Source organism: Xyrauchen texanus, chromosome 16 (genome assembly GCF_025860055.1).
Source record: "Xyrauchen texanus isolate HMW12.3.18 chromosome 16, RBS_HiC_50CHRs, whole genome shotgun sequence".
Classification (NCBI taxonomy): Eukaryota; Metazoa; Chordata; class Actinopteri; order Cypriniformes; family Catostomidae; genus Xyrauchen; species Xyrauchen texanus.
The window spans coordinates 36613497-36637252 of NC_068291.1; the positions used below are offsets into that span (position 1 = coordinate 36613497).

Consider the following 23756-nt stretch of genomic DNA (forward strand, 5'->3'; position numbering starts at 1 on the left):
TAATAAATAAATTAAAAAGGAAAAACAGGCATAATTCTCTTAGTTTTAGGCTACATTAATTTTGTGTAAAAAAAGAGTTCTACACTAACTATTGTTCTCTTATGTGTGTTGATATTGACAAAGATTCAGATCTAAGTATTCTTTCTCAGTTTTCATAAACAATAACCTTACTTTGTAAGTTTTATTTTCAGAGTAAAGTTATTTGAAACCTATTTGTTCTTTGAGGATGTGAGGTCATATTTGTTCTTCAGCCAGATCTTAAGAAGGAATCTAAGGCCAGAACTTGAAAATGTTATTTAAATATCTCTTTTAACGTAATTAAATAATATTTTAATGGAAATAAACACATTATTTATCGTTTTGTTTTTACACGTTAAAATGTTAGTTACATTAAAAGTGTTAGGTAAGATAAATATGAATAAAAAAAAGTTTGACCCTGTTCAGTTTATAAATCCCCAAGATTATTTACTTATTTTTAAATAAACAAAAACAGAGCACTAATATATATATATATATATATATATATATATATATATATATATATATGGGGTCACTGTCCTTTTCTGCATATCACGGCCCGTTTCACAGCCTAACCACCTGGAAAAGTCCCAGTTCTCACTCTGGCTAGTCCGCTCCTGCTATAACAGGATATATACTTCTGTTTATTACAAGACAAATGACTGTGTGACAGTGGTGACTTATCAGTATTCCATAAATGTGTACACATACATGTTATACTTGAGACAATTAATATGTGTAGCGTATGTGTAGCTTACATTATGTGTTATGTGTAGCTCAATATGTGTTTGACAGCCTGTTCCATCTCAAATTTCAGTGTGGAAGTAATAAATCCTGTTCTATATTTGTTGCATCATCTCTTTGATATGTGAAAAATAAAACATCAAAATATATCAGTATATATTCTATTCTATTATTTTCTAAATGTCTTGAAAATGTTTTGAAAATTTGACACTATCTTGGCATTTTGTAGATCCATCTGTTATAGATATACCTCCAGGTCTCTAAAGATCTGAGTATACAATAATGTTTGGCGAAACACCCATGCATTTAAGGGTTAATCTACCACCTGCTAAAAAAATTTAAAAAACAGCTAAAAAAGTGGTATGCTGGACTTCACTGTTTTAAGCCGGCATAGCTGGTCTTCCTGTCTGGCAAACTGGCATTCAGCTGATTTAGGCTGACCAGCCATCAAATGCCACAACTCTTCTAAAACCATTCTAATAGATCAGCCTGTCCAATGGAAAACAGCTTGCTAATTATTTTGCCATTTTATTGAATTCTTTCTGGGTATCTGTTTGGCAGATCCAGTCACTTTTCAAACAAATAAACCAATAATTAAAAGAAATTCAAATTTTTTATTTAGTAAGGAATCAATTACAGCTGATAAAGTACTTACAATATATCAAGACTATAATTCATTCAGACATTGACTGACAACTTTAATGTACTCTGTTATATTAAACATAATCATATGTTGATTGCCCAGACACAATTCCCAACATATTTATTTTATATACTTGTATATTATTTACTGTGTATATGTTAATATGGAGCAGCCAACATCCTTTTTTGTTAAGAGAAAGTCTGAAATTAAGGCAATCAACAATGCTTGGTTTTATTTAAACAACCAACAGCCATTTTTCTCTTCCAAAACCACAAAACATTTGAGCGCACAAATGAGGTTTATTTACTTGAGGTCATGGAGGACCTCAAGGGAAGCTCTGTCTCAACCCAGCTGTTTGGATTGGCCAACATTCTTTTCCATATTTCAGCTTCCTCATTCATCGAATCCATCCAATCAACTTTCTTGCCATAGCTCTGCCCTGCAAGTAAACAGAGGCGATATGTTTGAAATGGCTGAAATAACTAATTTATCCTCCATTTTTATATCTGGATTCTAAATATTGATTTGGTATTGGTATTATTTTATTTATTTAACCAGGGAAATCCTTTGAGAACAAGTCTCTTTTACGAAGGAGCCCTGGCCAAGAAGGCCGCAATAAAATTTTCACATAAAATACAAAATATACAATAAACATGCAAAATATAATACATTAACAATACAATTAAACAGCCACGCGTAAAAAAAAAATACAATGGACTTACAACAGTTAGAGATACAATGTAACAAATTACAATACATTAGACTTATCCTAATTTGGGAAGCAGGGACAGGTGCCTATTGTGCCTGCTTCCCGATACTTTACTAGCCTCTTAAAGTGACCAAAGAAGACCAAGTTATCAAGTTTTAAGTCATTCTGTAATAGGTTCCACGCTGATGGAGCAGAAATTCTAAATGCTTGCTTCCCTAACTCTGTTCGAGCCCTAGGCACAATCATGTGGAGATTATCATTAGACCGGTATAATGATGGAAAAGATTTTGTTACCTGTTCCAAGACTGAGGCGCAGACCTCCGAGAAACTGATTGGAGAGGGCATTATGATCCCACACGGTCAGTTCACAACAGGTCTCACTGACTTCGCCTGCTTTGAATCCATCATACACCATGACATGGTTATATACCGGGTCCTGGGTCTTCTTTACCACATGGGTCTTCTGGCGGCTTTTCTTCCTGGAATCTGGTAATATGTAGCTAAGAAACCAATATATTGATGGATGAATTTCATGCAAAGAACTTAGACAGGCACATATTTCATTGGAAAATCAAAAGGAAGAAAAAATAAATCATATTTGGGCAGCTGCATGACACCTTTGTGTGTTTGTCTTTCTGTTTAAGTTCCTTATTAAAATATTATTTATATTGTCAAGCCGGTTCTCGCCTCCTCCTTTCCATTAATACCTTTACAGTCACATTGACCGATGACAAATATATATATATATATATGACAAAGAGAACGTGTGAGAGAGAATTAGAGATTGAATGATCAGGTCTGTAACAGGACTAGCACACCCTTACCACTTAACAAAAGAATCAACTCCCTGAGGCTTCAGGCGACGTAATTCTTTTGCCTCCTGCAGCCAGACATGAATCTCCCCAGTATTGTTTTTCAATCCACCTGAAATTAAATGATATGTTCTAGAGCAAACAAAGCTCATTTGCCATGAACAATATTCTTAAAGGGATAGTACATTTAAAAATGTAAAACTCTGCCATCAATTACTTAGCCTCATGTTGTTACAAACCTTATTATTTCTTCCATGGAACACAGAGGAGATGTCAGGCAGAATGACAAGTTCCACAGAAGAAAGACATTTCTATAAGCTGGGAACAACATGAGGGTGAGTAAATGATGACAGTATTTTCATTTTTGGGTGAACTATCCTCGTAAATTACGAATGAGATAAACAATTTTATGAAATAAACAAAAACAACATCAATGGTTGAAATTGTACCGGTGGTCTCAGGAGGAACATATTTCAGCGAAACTGATAAAGATCCATGAGACTCTTGAGATTCTTGATTTTCTGCAGTCTGTGATCGAAAGTGAAAACATTATGTTTTATAAGATCTTAATTAGTTATCACTTTATATCTGAGAACATCTACAGTAGGGTCTGTTTTAAAACGTAGCCTATATAGGCAGTTGTCGTCTATGGCAGCATCCTTAATGAAATGATGCCTCAAAAGAAAGCAATTTGGAATGCTCTATATAGGCGGCAGCACTGCGCATCATTCAAATAGCGCTGGTCATGTGCAGCGCACGCAAGACTCGACTCGCAGCATATTTCATATAAACAAATTATGTTGACAGGAACACCGCGATACTCTATTAAGCATAAATATGCATAGTACACATTTTGGACAAAATAGTCAGTTTTCTATTATATTAAACACTTTTTAGTATTTTTTTTTTCCCCCTTTTCTCCCATTTTGGAATACCCAATTCCCACTACTTAGTAGGTCCTCATGGTGGCGCGGTTACTCGCCTCAATCCGGGTGGTGGAGGACAAGACTCAGTTGCCTCTGCTTCTGAGACAGTCAATCCATGCATCTTATCACGTGTCTCGTTGTGCATGACACCACGGACACTCCGCATGTGAAGGCTCATGCTACTCTCCGCGATCCACGCACAACTTACCACGCACCCCGTTGAGAGCGAGAACCACTAATCGTGACCACGAGGAGGTTACCCCCATGTGACTGCCCTCCCTAACAACTGGGTCAATTTGGGTGCTTAGGAGATCTGGCTGGAGTCACTCAGCACGTCAGAACTCGCTGAGCTTCCCAGGCCACTGATACTTTTTAGTATTGAATGTATTAGAAGAAGATTTTAATCCAAATTTCTCTTGCTTCGTCCACCATCTTGGATTTATTTTACCACCGAGCTCATCGCGGTGCATTCTGGGATCAACTACCTGGGGAAGAATACATACGATGCTACCTTAAAATTTGTCCAAAACAAGGTAACTTATAAGACAGCATAATGAAATAAAGATATATATGTTTTTGAACATCCTTCGCGTCAGGAGCGCGCCTATGATGTTTTTTAAATGCTGCCTCTGGAGGAAGCCCATTAGGTATTGGAACAGACACACTGACTGTTTCAAAACATAGTGAGTTGCCTCACTGTCTACTTCTTAGCTTACCTTGTAAGGCAGCATCCTAAAGGAAACCGAACCTTATAAGTGACTGATTGTGGAAATAACTAATTTGAATAAGATGGATCTTTTTCATCGACCATTCGGTGTTGCATAAAATATAAATATATTTATAATCAACATTTCTGTCAACACTATGCACCTTTCATTGCAATGCATTCTGGGCACTGCACCTTATTCAAAAAGAATGCATGCAATGCTGCATAAGATTTTGAAAGAATGCAAGGTCTCTTATTAGGCAACATTGTTGTGCTGCCTATACTGTCTGGAACATCTTTGCGTTGAGTGCAGGCTTATGATACCTTAAAATGCTGTCTTGATATATGGCTCACAAGGTTTTGGACTAGAGCAATAGATTTGACATAGACAGATGTGTAGCTTTAAAGCTGGGGTCAATTATCTTCCATTAAACTCAACTGAGGGAAAGAAAATACTTCAAAAGGAGAATTTAATTTAATATCCGTCAATCAAATTCACTGGACAAGAAAATGTATTGCCAAGCTAGTGAATTGTTTGTCATCCTTTATTTAGATTCCAGACCAAAAATACGTTTTAAAATCAATTAGGCTTTTTTCACCTTTCCTAATCAAGTACAGAAATTTCTTAGGAAGTGTACCTTGGGCTGTAGGTTGTACCAGGAAAGTGCCTCATGTCCCCAGTCCCAGGTCTTCAGACTAATTTCAACCTGCCCTAGGAACATATTTCTTCCCCTAGAGTCATTGTGCCACACCGACAGATTCAGAGTCTTTTCCGGTAGCTCTTCACGTTTCACCTTGTACTAATGAGAGATTTAAGATAACATTATTTCCAGCAAGGTTTTTTTATTCATAAATATATGTACTATGCCTTTGCTCTTTAAGTGTCACAGAAAAACATACTCTCAGAGATTCAACATAAACTGGGTTAACAGTGTGTTTCTTGATGGACGTTTTCCTTTTGCTGCGGTGAGACTTGTCTGGATAGAGGTAAGTCTTCACATAACTGTCAAGGAGAGTTTAATTTTATATGAATCAAGTTTAAATGTATTAAACAAGAGAAAGTAAGCCATTAATGTGAATAATGTTTGGTCACAACAACAGTAATTACTTCATTGTCATTACTATACATTCACTTTCTCGTTTTAGGTTCAGAACTCACGGATCAGTACGTTGTTTACGAGGAATGGCAATAGCCAGATCTTGACACTTTTCAATCATTATGATGAGCTCTCCAACAGGGCTGTACATCATTGCAAACTCCACAGAGCCCTGCGCCTCAACATCTCCAAAATCCCCTGCATTACTGTATACACTCAGCAAACTACCGGTGCGCTTAAAGAAAGAAAAAAAAAGACAAACATGAACGGGGTAAATCTCATAAAGACTAATTTTTTTTTTACAGTATATTCTGGTGTGCTTGTCCTGCAAAGTCAGAGACACATAAAGTAAATTATGACACTTTTTGGGAGTCTCTATCGGGTGCTATTGTATGTTAAACAGCAAAATTGTTTAAAATATAATATTTTCTGTTTGGCAGAAGACTGTAATTTGGTTTGGAACAACATTAGGGTGAGAAAATAATGACAGAGTTATAATCTTTGGGGTGAACTATTCATAAAAATCTTATTTTTGTACTTGTTATGCTTTTTCATTGGTAAGGACAGTGAAGGATGTGGGAGAGAGAGGGGAATATGGGATCAGGAAATGACAAGGTCCGGATTTGAACTTGCATCCAGTAGCACAACATCCCTTTTATGTTTAATGTTAAAATGCAGATTTGACTAAGTAAGTCATTTGTGGGTTGATTTCCCTAAAGAATGTTAAAGGGATAATTCACCCAAAAATGAAAACTCTCTCATCATTTACTCATGTCATTCCAGATGTGTATGACTTTCTCTCTACTGCAGAACACAAATGAAGATTTTTAGAAGAATAGCTAAGGCTATGTAAGTCCTTTTAATGCAAGTGAATGGTAACCAGATATATAAACCAATATGGGTTTTTTTAATGGCTGATGTTAATGCTGATATCCAGAAAGCAGGGTGGTCGATAGGCTGATACAATGCTGATATATCACACAATTTAAAGTAAATAGCATGCACATAAAATTGCAAAAAAAATAAATAAACTCTTATTTAGCACTATATTTACAAAATTTCACACTAAACATTTACTTACAGTATAATAATATAAAATATACAAATATAAAATAATATTGTATTTAAAATGGTATATAGCAGTTTCTTCTGATTTCTGTTTAGTCATCAAATGTTAGTAATTTATTTTTACATGAAGCAATTGTTAATATATTAGGATGAAGGAAAAAACAGTACACACAGTAGTCCAGCAACCATGGATGGCATGTGCACATTAACAATCGCATTTTCTCAAAAAATACAGAATAAAACCAATTGTACCATACAGTGCATAGTGAGTTTTATTGATATTTGCCTTTTTATCATTAGACAAGACAATTAAAGTGACAGGGAACTGCTGAGGAGAGGCTGGTAGAATGTACTTTAGAGCAGTGTTTCCCAATGAAAATGATCAAATTCCACAAATTAAATAAATGCATGAAAAGGAATAATACTTTCAGGGATCCATACTCCTCACCTTTAAGAAAAATGTGCCATTTTTAAAGCATAATCGAAGAACAATGATTAATGTGCAAAAGTGAGTGATATTTATACACACTAAGGGTCTTTCACATGACTCGCGTCAGCGCTGCAGAATACATTGAAGTCTAAAGCCACTTTACACCAAAGTGTTTTTCACACACACCAATAATGTCTTTGAGAGTACTAAGCAACAAGAAATATTTAAAACTCTCCAGATTTGTGAAGAGACATTGAATGTCTCATAATTTATTTTAATTAAATATTACCTTATCGTTTACGAATTTCAGAGACCCCTAATTTAAATTCACCAAGAAATGCTTAGACCTAAACATAAACTAGTCATTTTATTACTTTCTGCTATCAAAGCAACGGCAAGCTTTTTTCCTCTCTTCCAAATACATGTTTTCAATGTTTATTGTGCACACCTCCCTCTTTTTTCGTAAAATCGCCCCTCTGTGTCGCTTTCTGCAACTCTTATCATGTGGAGGCGCTTGACGCTGACATTGAACGGAGTGTTGACGCTCAACTCAACTCATTTGAAATGCATTTTACAATGACGAAAGAACATTATTGAAACTCAAAATTATTATTGTGGTCTTTTCTGATAAAAGCCATGCTCAGCAGTTTAAATAGTCTACTGTAGGAAAATGATACCATAGATCTGCTTTGTGTTTATAATTCTATTACTGAAATCAGTAGATTAAGGACGTTATTGAAAATCACTGTTATTAGACTATTATTGTTGTCTTTTTGGATGAAAAATAATGCTTAGACTGAAGGAAAACTATAGATCTGCTTTGATCTTTTAATGCTTAAACACTATAAAGTCTCTTGGAAGATTTTGGTCATGAATGACTCAAAATGATTCAATGACTCACTCATAGCACATAAGATGCTCATTTGTCGCCACCTAGTGACATTTCCAGAAGGGGTTGCTGAACTAATCAGTTAATAAAATTGAACAAATTTGTCAAACAGAAGCAAGCCTCACCAAAATATTCTTTATTTTGCAGCTAATTCTGCACAATTGTAAACTTGAATAAACCTGAATAAATAAAATAGCTGGAATTGATGCTTTTAGCTTATTCTTTAAAAAAAGGTTTGTGAGGTTGGTTTATAACTAGATATGTGCATATTTGCAGATGGTATATAAGATTTGTTTTATTTATATTTGCCTTTTTATCATTAGACAAGACAGTTAAAAGTGACTGGGAACTGTTGAGGAGAGAAATGGAGAATGAAACAGGCTGCGTCTGCCGTGACTCTGATATCCGGACCATTCAAATAAGACTATGTTGCAGACCGGTCTATTATTGTAGTAACATGATGGCACATAACAACAAAACGAACCGTGTCTGGTGTTTCAGTTGCTTCACATGCAAGCAGGTGATTCTCAGTGCACTAAAGAAACAAACAGGACAAACAGGAAAATGTATCGGCCAATGCCGATAATTAAAGAATTCAGAATTAGCCTATAAGCCTCGGCGATATATTAGTCAGCCACTATTTTTTTGTTGTTGTATTGTTGTTATCGTTAATAAAGCCCTGTTATTGTTGCTTCTCTGCATTTAGGTCCATTCCTTACAAACTATGACATTAGGCACTTCCACCATTCAGTCAAATGGTTACCGTTGTTAAACTGTGCTGTACTAATTCAGGCTTATTGACACTTTTTCCACTGTGGTGCTGTGATATCAGGATTAGAATTAACTGACTGAATTAACTAAAGCCGTTCCATCCGCATGGTTCTTCTCTCCTGAATATGCCTAGTTTACCATGCTGAGAAATCCAGGAAGGGAACGGTTTGTAATCATACCATACCGAATCGTGTTCAAGTGGAAATGCTACTGTAACCATTACTTACAGTGCTCAGAACCATTCGGCCTGAAGGTAGAAAAGAGCCTAATCTGTTTGGTGCCGCTAGCAGCACAAAAAATGTACTTTTCACCTTTAAAAATACAAGTAAAATGTAGGAAAACCCAGCTTACATCAGTAAGTGACAATCCACTTTCAGAATAGCCTTTTCTGCTGGACAGTGAATCATCATCATCAGAATCTACGCCTTCATCCTGGACATTGAAAACATTATAATCAAACTAACCATAAACAACAATGAGGTGATATTTCAAGTGGTGTAAAAGTATAAATTATATTTTTGTATGAATGCAGCACACCTCACAAGCATCTACAGTGTAAGAGGGAATTGTGGAAGCTTCAACTGAAGTATCCAAAAAAGATGTTGGATGTTTATTACCTAAACAAATAAATGGCACAAACCAGATTTAAATCCCTTATAATAATCAAGTTTACCATAAAAAAATGCTTGCAGGCTTAGCCTGAGTTTTAGTAAACGTAGACCATACACATAATACTAGGTGTGTCAATGTATGAAATCAGACACACTATTTCATGATTAAAGGTAACAATGTGGTGAAACTGCATACAAAACACAGTAAAATTCAGGCACTAAAAACGGTTCAAGTACGAACAAAAACACAGAAAACGAACAAAATCATTTTGCACAATGTAACCGAAAATAGGAACAAAGTCCCTTTCAATTGTTCTGGAGTGAAAACGTCATTTTTAAATGCTGGTAACCAGTAAATAACCAATTAATTTTGTTCTGATATTTTTTCATGAAACCAAAGACTAGAGGATTTATCAAAGTAAATATATGTAAGTACACCACTTCTTGTTGCCCAAAAAATAGAGCTTCATTCTTTTTAGTAGAACATAAGCAGTGCTTTGGGCAAATATCAAGTGCTTTGATTCATAAGGAAACTGCATAACATTTTTGCTATAACTATATACACTCACTGTGCACTTTATTAGGAATACCTGTATACCTACTAATTCAGGTGAATTAGTTAAAAAATGTTCAGTCCCTGGAAAAATTGAGCTGTAAGGAACTAGTAGTCTCTTGTAGTAGATGGCATAACTGTTTACCTTCCAATTCTTTTGGGTTTGGAGATTCAGATGGCATAATGACAATTGTGGGGACCATATCATCTCCAGCCTCCAGCTTTGGCTCCAGTGTGGTGATCCTCTTTAAGACAGGTGGCCTTGTCTTGTGAGCTCTTGCAAGAACACATATTAGAATATCAGACTCAGTCCTCTGGTCTGTTTCATAATTTTCCTCCTCGGCTTTCAATTCTGAAGAACCTTGTCCCAGTTCTGGTAGAGTGACCAGCCCAGCAACATCTTTACTTGTTGGTTGAATACATGACCCTGTACCTGGCTGAATTTTTTCAACATCTGCTTTATCATAATGTTTAGAGTCAACGTTCAATCCAACATCTCCACTGTGCATTAAATCCCCCTCGTTTGTGATTGAAATGTGGTCTTTGCTTAGTTCTGCTAAAGCCTGGCTAGTAGTGGGGATGTTTTTTGGTGAGTTCAGATCATTTGATGGATTGTTATTTTTTTCTTTATCTTCAAGGGCATCAAGATCCCTTTTCACAGCTTTACCACTGACACGTGGTTCTGGCGTCCTGTGTGGTGGTGACGTTTCAAAATCTTCCACCCTACTTGCATCAGCTGTTCTTTCATTCAGTAAGAACAGATCATCTTGGGTTTTGGGTGTTTTCTTCTTTCCCATCTCAAATGGGTGGTCATCTTTGAAATAATTTGAATAATCTTTTCCCAGCAGAGTGCCAGAGGGAAATTTCATTTCAGTCTCCCATTTTAATGACCCGATTTGGGATGCTACTTCAACATTGGAATGCTTATTGATTTGTTCCTCAGCTACATTCACAACTTGATTTGTATCTGTCTCAGCAAGTATAGCAGTGTTTACATTTTTCTCCAAACATCCATTCCTGTCTAAACTTGTCTTGTAATTTAGAAGAGCTCTGGAGACCTGGCTTTCCTTATAATGGTAATTAGTAGAGTTTAAGGGGCTTGGTTTGTCAGTTTCATGCTCTCTAAACATAAACTGAATTGAACTTTGCTGATATCTGGCTGTGCTGTCTTGGAAATCATTAGCTGACTCACTAACTTCTAAACCTTCATGATCTGAGTGTCTAGAAAATTCTGGTCTATCATTGGACTCAAATAGGGAAGCCTGTAATAGATTCTGAAACTCAGTTGATGAACTTTCTAAGGAAACAACTCTGTTCACGTATGTAGGCTTAGCCTGAGGACTTTTCTTAGATATGATTTGAAATTCTGTTTGATCCATAAACTTTAATTGGGACTCTGTATTCATCTTAAAATGACCTGATAAATCCTGCTTCTCCAGAGTCTATGCATTTTCAACATTTGCCTCTCTCAATATAGGTCCAACACTACTGCTTTAAACCGGTGCCGGTTTTATTGTATTTGGTTCTAGTGAGAGATTCACCCAGATTTCTTCAAATGTTTTGTCTTTCCACAATGCAGGAGGGAGTGAAACCTTTCTCCTTCTCTCGGAATTTGTTGCTTGTTTTGTGGCACCACTTTCAGTTTTAGTCTCAAGTTGCACTTGAACTGTACTTGGCGGAACAGTTTTGTCACCAGATACTTCTTTGTGTTGTGTTTCTGTTGAATTGTTTCTGGGGTCAGTACCATTGAGGGCATTTTGCCATTATTTGCAGCTCTTTGGTTTTCTGAGGAGCCTTTACCAGCAAGACTTAGAGCAGATAATGTCTCTGTAAATACATTGGAGACAATCTGTACTGAAATATATGACCAAACATCACTAATCATCACTAAACATCAACATCCCAGCATGGCACCAACAATGGCAAGGTCATTGGTTTGATTTCCAGGGAAACACACATACTGGCAACATCTATACCACAAATGCCTTAAAAGTTCATACATCCATCCATCTTCTATAGACAGCCTATCCCAGCTGTCTCGGGCCGAAGGCAGGGAAACACCCTGGACATGTCCATCACAGGGCCAACACACACAGACACACACATTCAAACACAGACACGTACACTCACTCTCACCTACAGGCAATTTCCAATTCATTTGACTTGCATGTCCAAAGAACTGGAGAACCTGGAGAAAACCCACGCAAACATGGGGAGAACATGCAAACGAAAGCCCTGGGTGAGCCGCGCTCAAACCAGGGACCTTCTTGCTGAGAGGCGACAGTGCTACCCACTGAACCACTGTGCCTGTCCCTGTACAAAAATGTATTTTCAATAAAAGCATCTGCCAGATACATAAATGTAAATGTTAATATGTAAAACTCAATGTTCAATTTCTTAATGTCATAATTTTGCAAAATATACTCCAATGGAGAGCGTTTGTGGTAAATAAATCAATCAATGTTTACATTTTCAAACGTTTTAGTGTGGATGTGGCATAAATCATACAACTGTTCTGAAACATAAATGAATCTCAAATAAATGTGTTCAATTATTATTTTATATTAAATATAAAAAAATTGTAACCACATCTTTCAAACTCACCATCATCCATAAAGTCCTCGTCAGTATATTGATGATAAGTCTGTCAAAAACAAAACATTAAAGTTCCAGTCTTACATTGAAAATGTAGTTTTCTTTCTAAATATTCACAGAATAAAGTGTGACAAACCTCTTTTCTAAGGGCTGGGTGAATTAATCTAGGGTCAGCTGAGGGACTACAATGGAAAATATGAAAATGTATAGCAAAATATTAATTTGTGCACAGTATTTCATGAATATAAAGCATGTATATACTGTATACACTTAAAACCCTCCTAAACTTATGCAAAATATATTTGGCTAGCAGTGGCTATAAAATAAATGCCTTTACTTTGGAGCTGTGTTGTGCTCCTTCTTTTCACCGTCTTTGTTCTCCTCTAGTATATCTTTCAGGAAAGGGTTGGGTTTATGGGCTAGGTTTAAATAGAGAGAGCAAATATAATTACACAGGTGCACACAAGTTACTCAAAAATATTGCATTGATTAGATACTCTTGGCTAACATAAATGCAGAAGCAAAGTAGAATGTATTCCAAAGTGATCTATAAAAATAAGTTTTACAGTTTGCTAAAGGCAATGTAGGACATGGCTTGGGTGAGAACATTTTGAAATGACTTTACAAGGTGTGTGTGTGTGTGTGTGTGTGTGTGTGTGTGTGTGTGTGTGTGTGTGTGTGTGTGTCGAAATATAAAACTCTTCTTAACAGCATGATCTCGACAAGGAGAGCATGCATTGCCATATACCTGCTGTTTTCTTCCATCTCATGGAGGACCTCACCACTGCTGTGACGTCAGTCTGCTGCCCGTATCGCTTGACCTTGAGCTCTTCAAACCACTCACCTGTCAAGGTCTTCAGCTGCTTAAGGTCAGGGACAGACTGCCTCAGATTCCTGGTATGATATAACAAGCACAGGCAGGGTTCTTTTTCTGATACTACAGGCAGAATGTATGGTTAAGAACGCTATGCACAACGTTGGCCAGAGACATTGGGAAGGATCATTCTTTATTATTACCATATTCCATGCTTTAGAATAATAGTAAAGTCATTAAAATTATTAAATAACACAAATGATCTATTGGAATTAAGTAGTTTTCAATAAAAGCTAAATGCAAAAATACTGTTACATTGTAGCTTCTTCAAAGTATCCACCCTCTACCTAGCTTACAGCTCTTCACACTCCAGGCACTCTCGCAACCAATTTCATAAGGTGTCACCTGGGATGGTTTTTAACAAGTATGGACACATCCACATTAAAAATGTACTTAAAATGTTTGTTCCACAAAGAAATTCATATGCAAAATTATATTTGCCAACAAAACCAGCATTAAAACATATGACTTTTTAGATAATGGGAAACATAAATTCAGTCAAGTGTGTCCATTCTTTTGACTGGTTGTGTATAAGCATACTAAAGCATGCATACTCGTACAATACAGATCTGAAATGTTGTGCAGTGTAAATCAAAATCATATCTTACCTGACCCGTCCACTCTCGAGTCGTTTTAAATCCTCATCTCTAAGAAGCACTTGACGGATAGCTGCCTCTTCCTCGGCAGACAGAAAGCTCAAGTCAATCAAATCTGGTGCACTTTTATATTGTTTCATCCTCTCCAAAACAACCGCTCTTCTCTCTCCGCAAGGTAAACCACTCCGTTTACTTCTAACAAAGATGTGTCTATCTAATTCCAGTCCTTATGAATCAGAGTACATGCACAAGAGATCTTAACTCCCTCGGAGTTGTTGAACTGGTTGCGCTTGATTGAGAAAGAGAGTTGTTGCACTTTCAGCGCGTTGAAACACCACAAGGCTCACAGTCATTCACATTTACACGGTAAAACAACAACAACAACAAAGGCACGAAGTGACGTCATCTGTCAACACTGAGTTTGGATACATTTTACGGAGTTTCCTCAAAAATGTTTCCTTAACACCCAACGTCCTTCAGGAGTAATCTACTTTCTTTAACTTGAACAAATAGAAAATATTAATTATTATTTTTATTCATGCATTTGTAAGTAGGCAAATTAACTGCTATATCATTCAATATATTTATAATAATAATAATTATTATTATTCTACAATAATAATATATTTAATAATGGCAGTTTATTTGCATATCCTAGTATTATAATTATTACTCTTATTAATAGTAAAAAAATAACAAAATATTCAAATACATATAAAAATATATGAATGATAATCTGTTAATTAGCATATTTTATTGTTGATAAATAATAATAATACAATTGTACTTTAAGTAGGGAAATTGACTGCTTTCTTATAATAATTATTAAATATGCAAATTAACATATATTATTAAATACAGTATATATTTTTCTATTTTATTATAATTATAGATTCCACTAAAGAGAAACTACCATCTGTAAAAGTCACCAAATTAATAAAAAAAAAAGTGTGCATTGCCAATTTGCCATGCATTTATGCCAATAAATGGATTCCTGACTTTATGATTCAAAAATAAAAATGTATAGGCTAGGTGTAGGCTATTCACGATTGACTTTGATGTGTTGCTTAAAACACAAAGTTTGATCTACATCGCACCCTTTAGGTAAATCTTTCGAAATATCTTCAGTCATTTCCTCGACAGAGAAGGACGATAGCACACATGTAATGAGTTTCAAGAAGAAGCTGAAACGCAATTTTCCTGATTGAAAAAGGTCGAGTGTAGGAAATATCAGTAAAACGTTTCACCCAAATACCAGAAGGTGGCATTCATTTCCAAAACTTTAGATAGATAGATAGATAGATAGATAGATAGATAGATAGATAGATAGATAGATAGATAGATAGATAGATAGATAGATAGATAGATAGATAGATAGATAGATAGATAGATAGATATAGACGACAGACAGACAGATGACACAGCACGACAGCTAAGAAGTAGATGTATGTAGAGAAGATCATCCATACATAATACTGTGTTTGACCCCCTTTCGCCTTCAGAACTGCCTTAATTCTACGTGGCATTGATTCAACAAGGTGCTGAAAGCATTCTTTAGAAATGTTGGCCCATATTGATAGGATAGCATCTTGCAGTTGATGGAGATTTGTGGGATGCACATCCAGGGCAGGAAGCTCCTATTCCACCACATCCCAAAGATGCTCTATTGGGTTGAGATCTGGTGACTGTGGGGGCCATTTTAGTACAGTGAACTCATTGTCATGTTCAAGAAACCAATTTGAAATGATTCGAGCTTTGTGACATGGTGCATTATCCTGCTGGAAGTAGCCATCAGAGGATGGGTACATGGTGGCCATAAAGGGATGGACATGGTCAGAAACAATGCTCAGGTAGGCCGTGGCATTTAAACGATGCCCAATTGGCACTAAGGGGCCTAAAGTGTGCCAAGAAAACATCCCCCACACCATTACACCACCACCACCAGCCTGCACAGTGGTAACAAGGCATGATGGATCCATGTTCTCATTCTGTTTACGCCAAATTCTGACTCTACCATCTGAATGTCTCAACAGAAATCGAGACTCATCAGACCAGGCAACATTTTTCCAGTCTTCAACTGTCCAATTTTGGTGAGCTCTTGCAAATTGTAGCCTCTTTTTCCTATTTGTAGTGGAGATGAGTGGTACCCGGTGGGGTCTTCTGCTGTTGTAGCCCATCCGCCTCAAGGTTGTGCGTGTTGTGGCTTCACAAATGCTTGCTGCATACCTCGGTTGTAACGAGTGGTTATTTCAGGCAAAGTTGCTCTTCTATCAGCTTGAATCAGTCGGCCCATTCTCCTCTGACCTCTAGCATCAACAAGGCATTTTCAGCCCACAGGACTGCCACATACTGGATGTTTTTCCCTTTTCACACCATTCTTTGTAAACCCTAGAAATGGTTGTGCGTGAAAATCCCAGTAACTGAGCAGATTGTGAAATACTCAGACCGGCCCGTCTGGGACCAACAACCATGCCACGCTCAAAATTGCTTAAATCACCTTTCTTTCCCATTCTGACATTCAGTTTGGAGTTCAGAAGATTGTCTTGACCAGGACCACACCCCTAAATGCATTGAAGCAACTGCCATGTGATTGGTTGATTAGATAATTGCATTAATGAAAAATTTAACAGGTGTTCCTAATAATCCTTTAGGTGAGTGTATATATATATATATATATATATATATATATATATATATATATATATATATATATATATATATATATTATACACCGATCAGACACAACATTAAAACCACCTGCCTAATATTGTGTAGGTCCCCCTCGTGTCGCCAAAACAGCGCCAACCCACATATCAGAATAACATTCTGAGATTATATTATTCTCACCACAATTGTACAGAGTGGTTATCTGAGTTACTGTAGACTTTGTCAGTTTCGAACCAATCTGTCCAGTCTCTGTTGACCTCTCTCATAAACAAGGAATTTCCATCAGCAGAACTGCAGCTCGCTGGATGCTTTTTGTTATGCACCATTCTGAGTAAATTCTAGAAACTGTTGTGCGTGAAAATCCCAGGAGATCAGCAGTTACAAAAATACTCAAACCAGCCCATCTGGCACCAACAATCATGCCATGGTCAAAATCACTGAGAAAACATTTTTCCCCATTCTAATGGTTGATGTGCATATTAACTGAAGCTCCTGACTCATATCCGAATGATTTTATGCACTGCTGCCACACGATTGTCTGATTAGATAATTGCATGAATAAGTAGGTGTTCTGGTGTTCCTAATAAAGTGCTTAGAGAGTGTGTACATATACAATATATATATATATAAATATATACACTCTGTCAGCCAAAAGTTTGGAATAATGTTCAGATTTTGCGGTTTCAGAATTAAATTGGTACTTTAATTCACCAAAGTGGCATTTAAATGATCACAAAATATAGTCAGAACATTACTGATGTAAAAAACAGCACCATCACTATTTGAAAAAAGTCATTTTTGATCAAATCTAGACAGGCCCCATTTCCATCACTCCAATACCTTATCCTTGAGTAATCATGCTAAATTGATAATTTAGAACTAGAAAATCACTTGCCATTATATCAAACACAGTTGAAAGCTATTTGGTTTGTTAAATGAAGCTTAACATTGTCTTTGAGTTTGTTTTTGAGTTGCCACCGTATGCAATAGACTGGCATGTCTTAAGGTTAATATTAGGTAAAAAAAAAATTACAAAAAAGAAACAACATTCTCTAGAAACTCATCAGTCAATTACTGATTTCATACAAAGGAGTACACTACAGTATTCAAGGACAAAGGCCATTGGGCCCTTGTCTACCGATGGCCAGTCCTCCCCTGATAGGCCCCAAAGTGCGTCGGCCCACCGGGAAAATGCACGGTATGACAGATTACCAGTCCAGCCCTGGATCAGCTAGACTGTAAGGTGCGTAAGAAGTGCCAGACAAGATAGCCACACCTATGGCAAGTGCTACAGGAAGTGTGGTGTGAAATGTCACGTGAGTATCAGGACAAACTGACAGCTAGAATGCCATTGATCTGCGAAACTGTCATTGCTGCACGTGGAGGATTTTTTTTGGAGGAGAACTCTTTGAAGTAGTTAAAAAATTTTTTAAAATTTTTATAGTAAATTATCACGTTATTAATGTTCTGGCTATACATTGTGATCATTTGAATGCCACTTTGGTGAATAAAAGTGGATTTTTTTTTTCAAAATCTGAAAATTTTTCCAAACTTTTGGCCGACAGTGTAGGTGTGTATATGTATATATATATATATATATATATATATATATATATATATATATATATATATATATATAGTATATATATAGATAGATAGATATATTTTTTATTTTTTATTTAAAAAAATATTTTAATTTCTGTAAAAGCATAGTTCAATGTTAGTGTCACCATATAAACCATTCCATATTTGTCCATATACAGACCAGTCCTTTTTTCTTCCTTTTTTCTTTTCATATGGTGCGCAGTTGTTTTTGTTGTGTTTTTCTCGCCGTGTGATCGACTATCGGTGTGCAGCCCTTTAAAAGAGGAGCGTCCATTCAGAATGTGCGCCATTGACTCTGTATTTATTATGGTGCACACAAGCGCCAACACCAAACTGCCAAAACAGTTGAAATGATCAGATGTATTGTATACCTCTTTTTGTTATGTCTAATGCCATTGCAAATCGTATTATTCTTTGTTTTGAAGATACCCATTTCTATTCATATTACGCATTTTCAGCAGAAAAATTGTGAGGTAGGCAACCGATGTGCGCATTATTATGTGCGCATTATTATTAATGTGTGCATTATTTAAACTTACTGCTCTGGCGTCACTATTTACAACTCTCTCTCTCTCTCTCTCTCTCTCTCTCTCTCGCTCTCTCTCTGCTCTCTGCATCTGCTAGTGTGATGATGCTCGAATGTTACACTGAAGCGTTAAGTCATGCGTTTCCCGTCATTGATGATCTGACAGAATTTGACGAATAACAAGCCATTGCACGTTTGCCATGCTTCGGGAAGCGGTAATAGCAGTCGTTTATGACATTGATTTTTTCCGTGAAAATCTGTTTTTTGCAGATGAACACTCCTTTCATCTCCAAACGATGCTCTGAAATGCAGTGGTCGACATTGAGGATCAGCATGATGGGCTTATATGAATTCATTTGGATGACAGGTGTATTGATGGCGCAGGAACATTCTTAACCTACTTGCTAGGAATCTTTTTTTCGTGACGGTACATGAAGATGGCGACGGGGACGGGTTGGCAGCAGCCGTACTCCGCTGCTCAAGGCAACAATACCCCTGCTGCTACTGCCTCTGGGTCAGCGACCAGTCCACCCTCCACATCCAGCAATTTACTGTACGATTCTGCCCTGACCATGGAATACACTCAAGATCTGCACCTGAAGATGAGTAAAAAAATAGCACAACTCACTAAGGTTGGTATGATCAAATGGGATGATGATTATTATTTACAGATTGCCAGGAAATCTCAATATACTATCTGAACTTTAATATTAGCACACTGTTTTATTTTTAATCCTTATCCCCCATGGAGAGGATGCTCATCATAGGCTACTGCAGCAAAAATCCCTTTTAATCCCAGACAGAATTTTCAAGATGCATTTAATCTATGATTAGTTTCTAAAAAAGTAAGCATGTCTTAAATAATGAGTCTTGCATGCTTCTTTAATGCAGATAATCAATCTACTTTTCTTCAACGCTGCCGTTTATTAAATGTGCTTATGCCAAATTAGTTGTTACCTCTGATATCATTATGCAATTTCTTCCAAACATGAGCCTCTCTTCTTCCTTTGCATCCAAACTGGTTTCCTTTTGTTATTTAAAGAAGAAAAAATGTTTTAGTTTAATTGTCATTTAAGACCTTTTCTTATGTAAAGTAAGTTTAAGAAAACTAAATTTGAGCTGTGTTATGAGAAATGAGGACAGTTTATGAAATGGATTTATCATTTGTATATTTATCCCTTAAATGCATGGGAATTTCACCAAAAACTCTTACATATTTGGGTCTTTAGAGACCTGCACTTATACCTATCTAAAATGGATCTACAAAATGCCCTCATAGTGTCAAATCTTCCTAAATATTTTCAAGAGAAATAGAAAATAATAGAATAAAATTGTTAATTTATCAAAGAGAAAATCAGGACAAACACAGAACAGGATTCATTACTTTCAAACTGAAATTTCCTGAGACACAACTGGCTGTCAAAAACAAATTGAGCCACATATAACACATAAGCCACGCATAAGCTACACATAAGTTACACATAAGTTACACATAAGTATTTTCTCAGGCACTTATTAAATCTAAATAGCTGCACAATTTACATAATTTTAGTAGTAAACTCAAATGTGTTGTACTTGCTATAGTTTACTTCCATGTTGTTTCTTCTTCAAAGAGCTATGTCAAATGTAAATCAAGTCAATCACTGAAACAACAGCACCACCTTGAGTAAGAAACAGCATGTATAATATGTGTGTACATGCATATAGGAACTGATATATCACCATTGTTGATTATTATTTATTGTTGCACAGAAAATGAATGTGATAAAGTATTTGTTTGTATGAATATAGAACTCATTCCTCTTGCAATAAACAAAGTAGTAGACATCCTGTGATAGTAAACTGATATACTCGATATGAAATAATCCTAAAAATATAACTAATGAGAAAGAAGACACTTTTACATTCCTAAGGTCTGTAATAACCCTACACACTTTTGGTCCATACCTCTATCCACCTTCTATAGCTGATTGTCCTATAGGGTCGTAGGTAGTGCTTTCCCAACTGTCTCGGGCCGAAGGCAGGGTAACACTCTCCAGTCCATCACAGGGCTAACACACACACACACACACACACACACACACACACACACACACACACACACACACTCATACCTATGGGCAATTTAGAGTATCCAATTTACACTTTTGGTACACTTGCCATTTTTTTTTGTGTTACACTATTTATGAGCGATAGATTGAGAAATACTAAAGAGGTGTGGGCACAACTCCAAAACATGGATGAGGTACAGGGGATGGAATGAGGTCCTGGGTCACTAAAGACCCGAGGTATGCGTTTAAGGGTTAATGCACATTTTATTCCATTTCTGATGAGAGCATTTCAGAGCTTTAGGTAATGTAGGTAATTGATTTGGAATTTAATATGTTTATTTAATTCACATTTTATTCCATCTCTTTGGTAAATAGAGAGCTTTATTATGAGAAAAGAAAAAAAAAAAGAATAATAGGGAATTTTGTAATAAATAAATTAGACTAGGTTGAACCACTCTGAATAACTACAAAAGGATGGCTTAAAGTATGTTAATAACATGGGATGAGACAGAAAGTAATCAATTAAAGATGAGAAGAAAAACAGCAGCACAAGACAGCAGCAATTAAAGGCTGCTTGCTTTGATGTAGAACTCTTAAAACCAGGGAAAGAGAGTCATGATAATGAAATGTTTTGCTGGGAAAAATGCTTGAACATGAACATGAAGTACGTTTTCTAAGGCAGAAACATTTTATCCTTTAATTGTATCTCATACATCTTCAGTATGATGTATTAAAACATTCATGACAATTTTCATAAAATGAAATTATACAAAATAACATTTCACACCAGGAGTTTTCTGTATAAAACCCAAAGGTCACTGATTCTGCTGAATTTTCATCATTAAATAAAAAAGTATTTGTTTATTCAGTGTTGTTTATGCACTCAAATAATGCATGACACATTTTTGTTGTATATGCCTGCACTGCAATATCATATCATGAAATATCATGCTTTTAACAAGTATCTTTGTCTTTTCTTTTTCCAGTAAACAAATCTAAACTTAAATCCTTAAAACAAAGAAAACAATACCTGAAAACCTAAACTGCATAAGATATTGAGGCTTGTTTTAAAAACATATATGTTGGATGTAAGTGTATTTGCCTTGTGGCACTGCATCCATGTGCCTTTTGTATTATTTTGTTTCTTTTTTCCCTCGTTCTATTAGGTATTTTGCCTCTCATGTAGTTTTCTTGTACAGCAGCACTAAATTCTTATTATTATTAACCATTTTTCTCATAGGTCATTTATGCCCTCAACACAAAAAATGACGAACATGAAGATGCCATCCAGTCTCTGAAGGAGGCCCACGATGAGGAGGTCCAGCACATCTTGACAGAGACACGGGACAAGATCCTCCATTACAAGAGCAAGGTCGGCGATGAGTCTGACCTGAAACGGCGCCTGCAGTCCCTGGAGGAATCCGTGGAGCTGCATGAGCACATGAAACGTCAAGCACTGGCCGAGTTTGAGATGTACCGCCAGCGCATGGAGGACACGCAGTTGTGCACAGAGGCCCAGCACACTCAACGCGTGGTCTCCATGTCCCGAGAAGTGGAGGACATGCGGCATGAGTTCGAGGAGAAGCTACGGTCCTTCAGCCAGGTTCAGGCCCAGTTTGAGCAGGAGAAACGACGGGCACTGGAGGAGCTTAAATCGGCCCATCGGCAGCAAGTAAAGGATCTGCTGGAGAGCCAGCAGAACCAGAGTGCCTCTTCCAGCCTGGAGCAGGAGAAGTTAGCTGAGCTCCACCGTACAGAGCTGGAATCGCTCATGGAGCGTGTTGAGGAGTTGACACAGGACAAGGTCAGGCTGGTTGAGGAATATGAGGCGAAGTTGAGCAAAGCTCAAGGGTTCTATGAACGCGAGCTGGAAGCCATGAGGCGTACGCAACAGCTCACCACAGAGAATTTGCTGGCTTGGAAGAGGACAGAGGTGGAACTGAGGAAGGAGTTTCAGCTACAGGAAGCGGCACTCCAAAGGACCTTATGTAAACTCCGTGCTGAATTGCACAGAGCTCAGGAGGTGGCGCGAGAGAGCAGGGACAAGACTAACAGACTGCAGGCATCTCTCAACAATGCAGAGGTCACAATCAATGTAAGGATTTTGGCACTTTTAGTACACTTAGTGAATAAAGGGGCAATGGATATTCATGTGTGAATTAAAACTCATGTAAGGAAAACATATAAATAACACTAAAGGAATAGTTCACCCCAAAAATGTTATTCTGTCATTATTTACTCACATTTATGTTGATGCAAACCCATATGCTGTTTGTTTGTTTTTTTCAATGGAACATGAAAGACGATATTTAACTTTTTCATATACTTTATGGACAGTTTATAGCTGGGTCAGAAATTACTTTTCCATTAAGAGGCAATATTTGTATTTTTTATATTCATGGACATTTTAAACCTTTTAAAGGTCTTCTTTTCTAACCAAATAAAAAATAAATGGTGCATTCCTTTTATGTCAAATAGTTCAATGTAATCATTCAATTAACTCAAATTCTCAAAATAAAAACTACAGTAGATTGAGAATGTATTTCCTCTTACCCATTAAGAGGAGGGCCTGGGTATCTCAGCGAGTAAAGACGCTGACTACCACCCCTGGAGTCATGAGTTCGAATCCAGGGCGTGTTGAGTGACTCTAGCCAGGTCTCCTAAGCAACCAAATTTAGCGGTTGCTAGGGAGGGTAGAGTCACATAATAATGTGGTTCTCGCTCTCTGTGGGGCACGTGGTGAGTTGTGTGTGGATGCCGCGGAGAATAGCGTGAAGCCTCCACATGTGCTATGTCTCCACAGTAACGCACTCAACAAGCCAAGTGATGTGTGGATTAACGGTCTCAGACGCGGAGGCAACTGAG

The 23756-nt window shown here is 36.8% G+C and overlaps 2 protein-coding genes across 5 annotated transcripts in view; one reads left to right on the forward strand and one right to left on the reverse strand.

Moving 5' to 3' along the window:
• Positions 1-1371: 1371 nt before the first annotated feature.
• LOC127657371 (synaptotagmin-like protein 2) lies at positions 1372-14375 on the reverse strand. Of its 3 annotated transcripts, XM_052146127.1 has the most exons (14): positions 14055-14375; positions 13321-13466; positions 12910-12991; positions 12709-12754; positions 12582-12621; positions 9351-9430; positions 9165-9245; positions 5718-5890; positions 5459-5561; positions 5197-5358; positions 3376-3454; positions 2939-3038; positions 2409-2614; positions 1384-1844 (listed from the first exon to the last, which is right to left on the reverse strand). In XM_052146127.1, the coding sequence occupies exons 1-14, from the start codon at positions 14180-14182 to the stop codon at positions 1705-1707; spliced, it is 1566 nt and encodes a 521-aa protein (XP_052002087.1). In that variant the 5' UTR covers positions 14183-14375; the 3' UTR covers positions 1384-1704. The 3 variants fall into 3 exon arrangements, 2 of the variants coding, with proteins under 2 accessions (XP_052002086.1, XP_052002087.1); XM_052146126.1 differs by lacking the exons at positions 12582-12621; positions 12709-12754; positions 12910-12991; positions 13321-13466; positions 14055-14375 and adding an exon at positions 10123-12339 and having other exon boundaries at positions 1372-1844; XR_007972271.1 differs by lacking the exons at positions 1384-1844; positions 3376-3454; positions 12582-12621; ... (2 more) ...; positions 13321-13466; positions 14055-14375 and adding an exon at positions 10123-12557 and having other exon boundaries at positions 2575-2614.
• Positions 14376-18945: 4570 nt separating this feature from the next.
• Positions 18946-23756, forward strand: part of LOC127657338 (protein FAM184A-like) — a 39248-nt gene continuing 34437 nt past the window's right edge. For both annotated transcript variants that reach the window (XM_052146078.1, XM_052146079.1), the window contains exons 1-2: positions 18946-19472; positions 22132-22986. In XM_052146078.1, coding sequence (XP_052002038.1) covers positions 19272-19472; positions 22132-22986 — 1056 coding nt within the window. In that variant the 5' untranslated portion in view covers positions 18946-19271. The remainder of the gene's footprint in view (positions 19473-22131; positions 22987-23756) is intronic.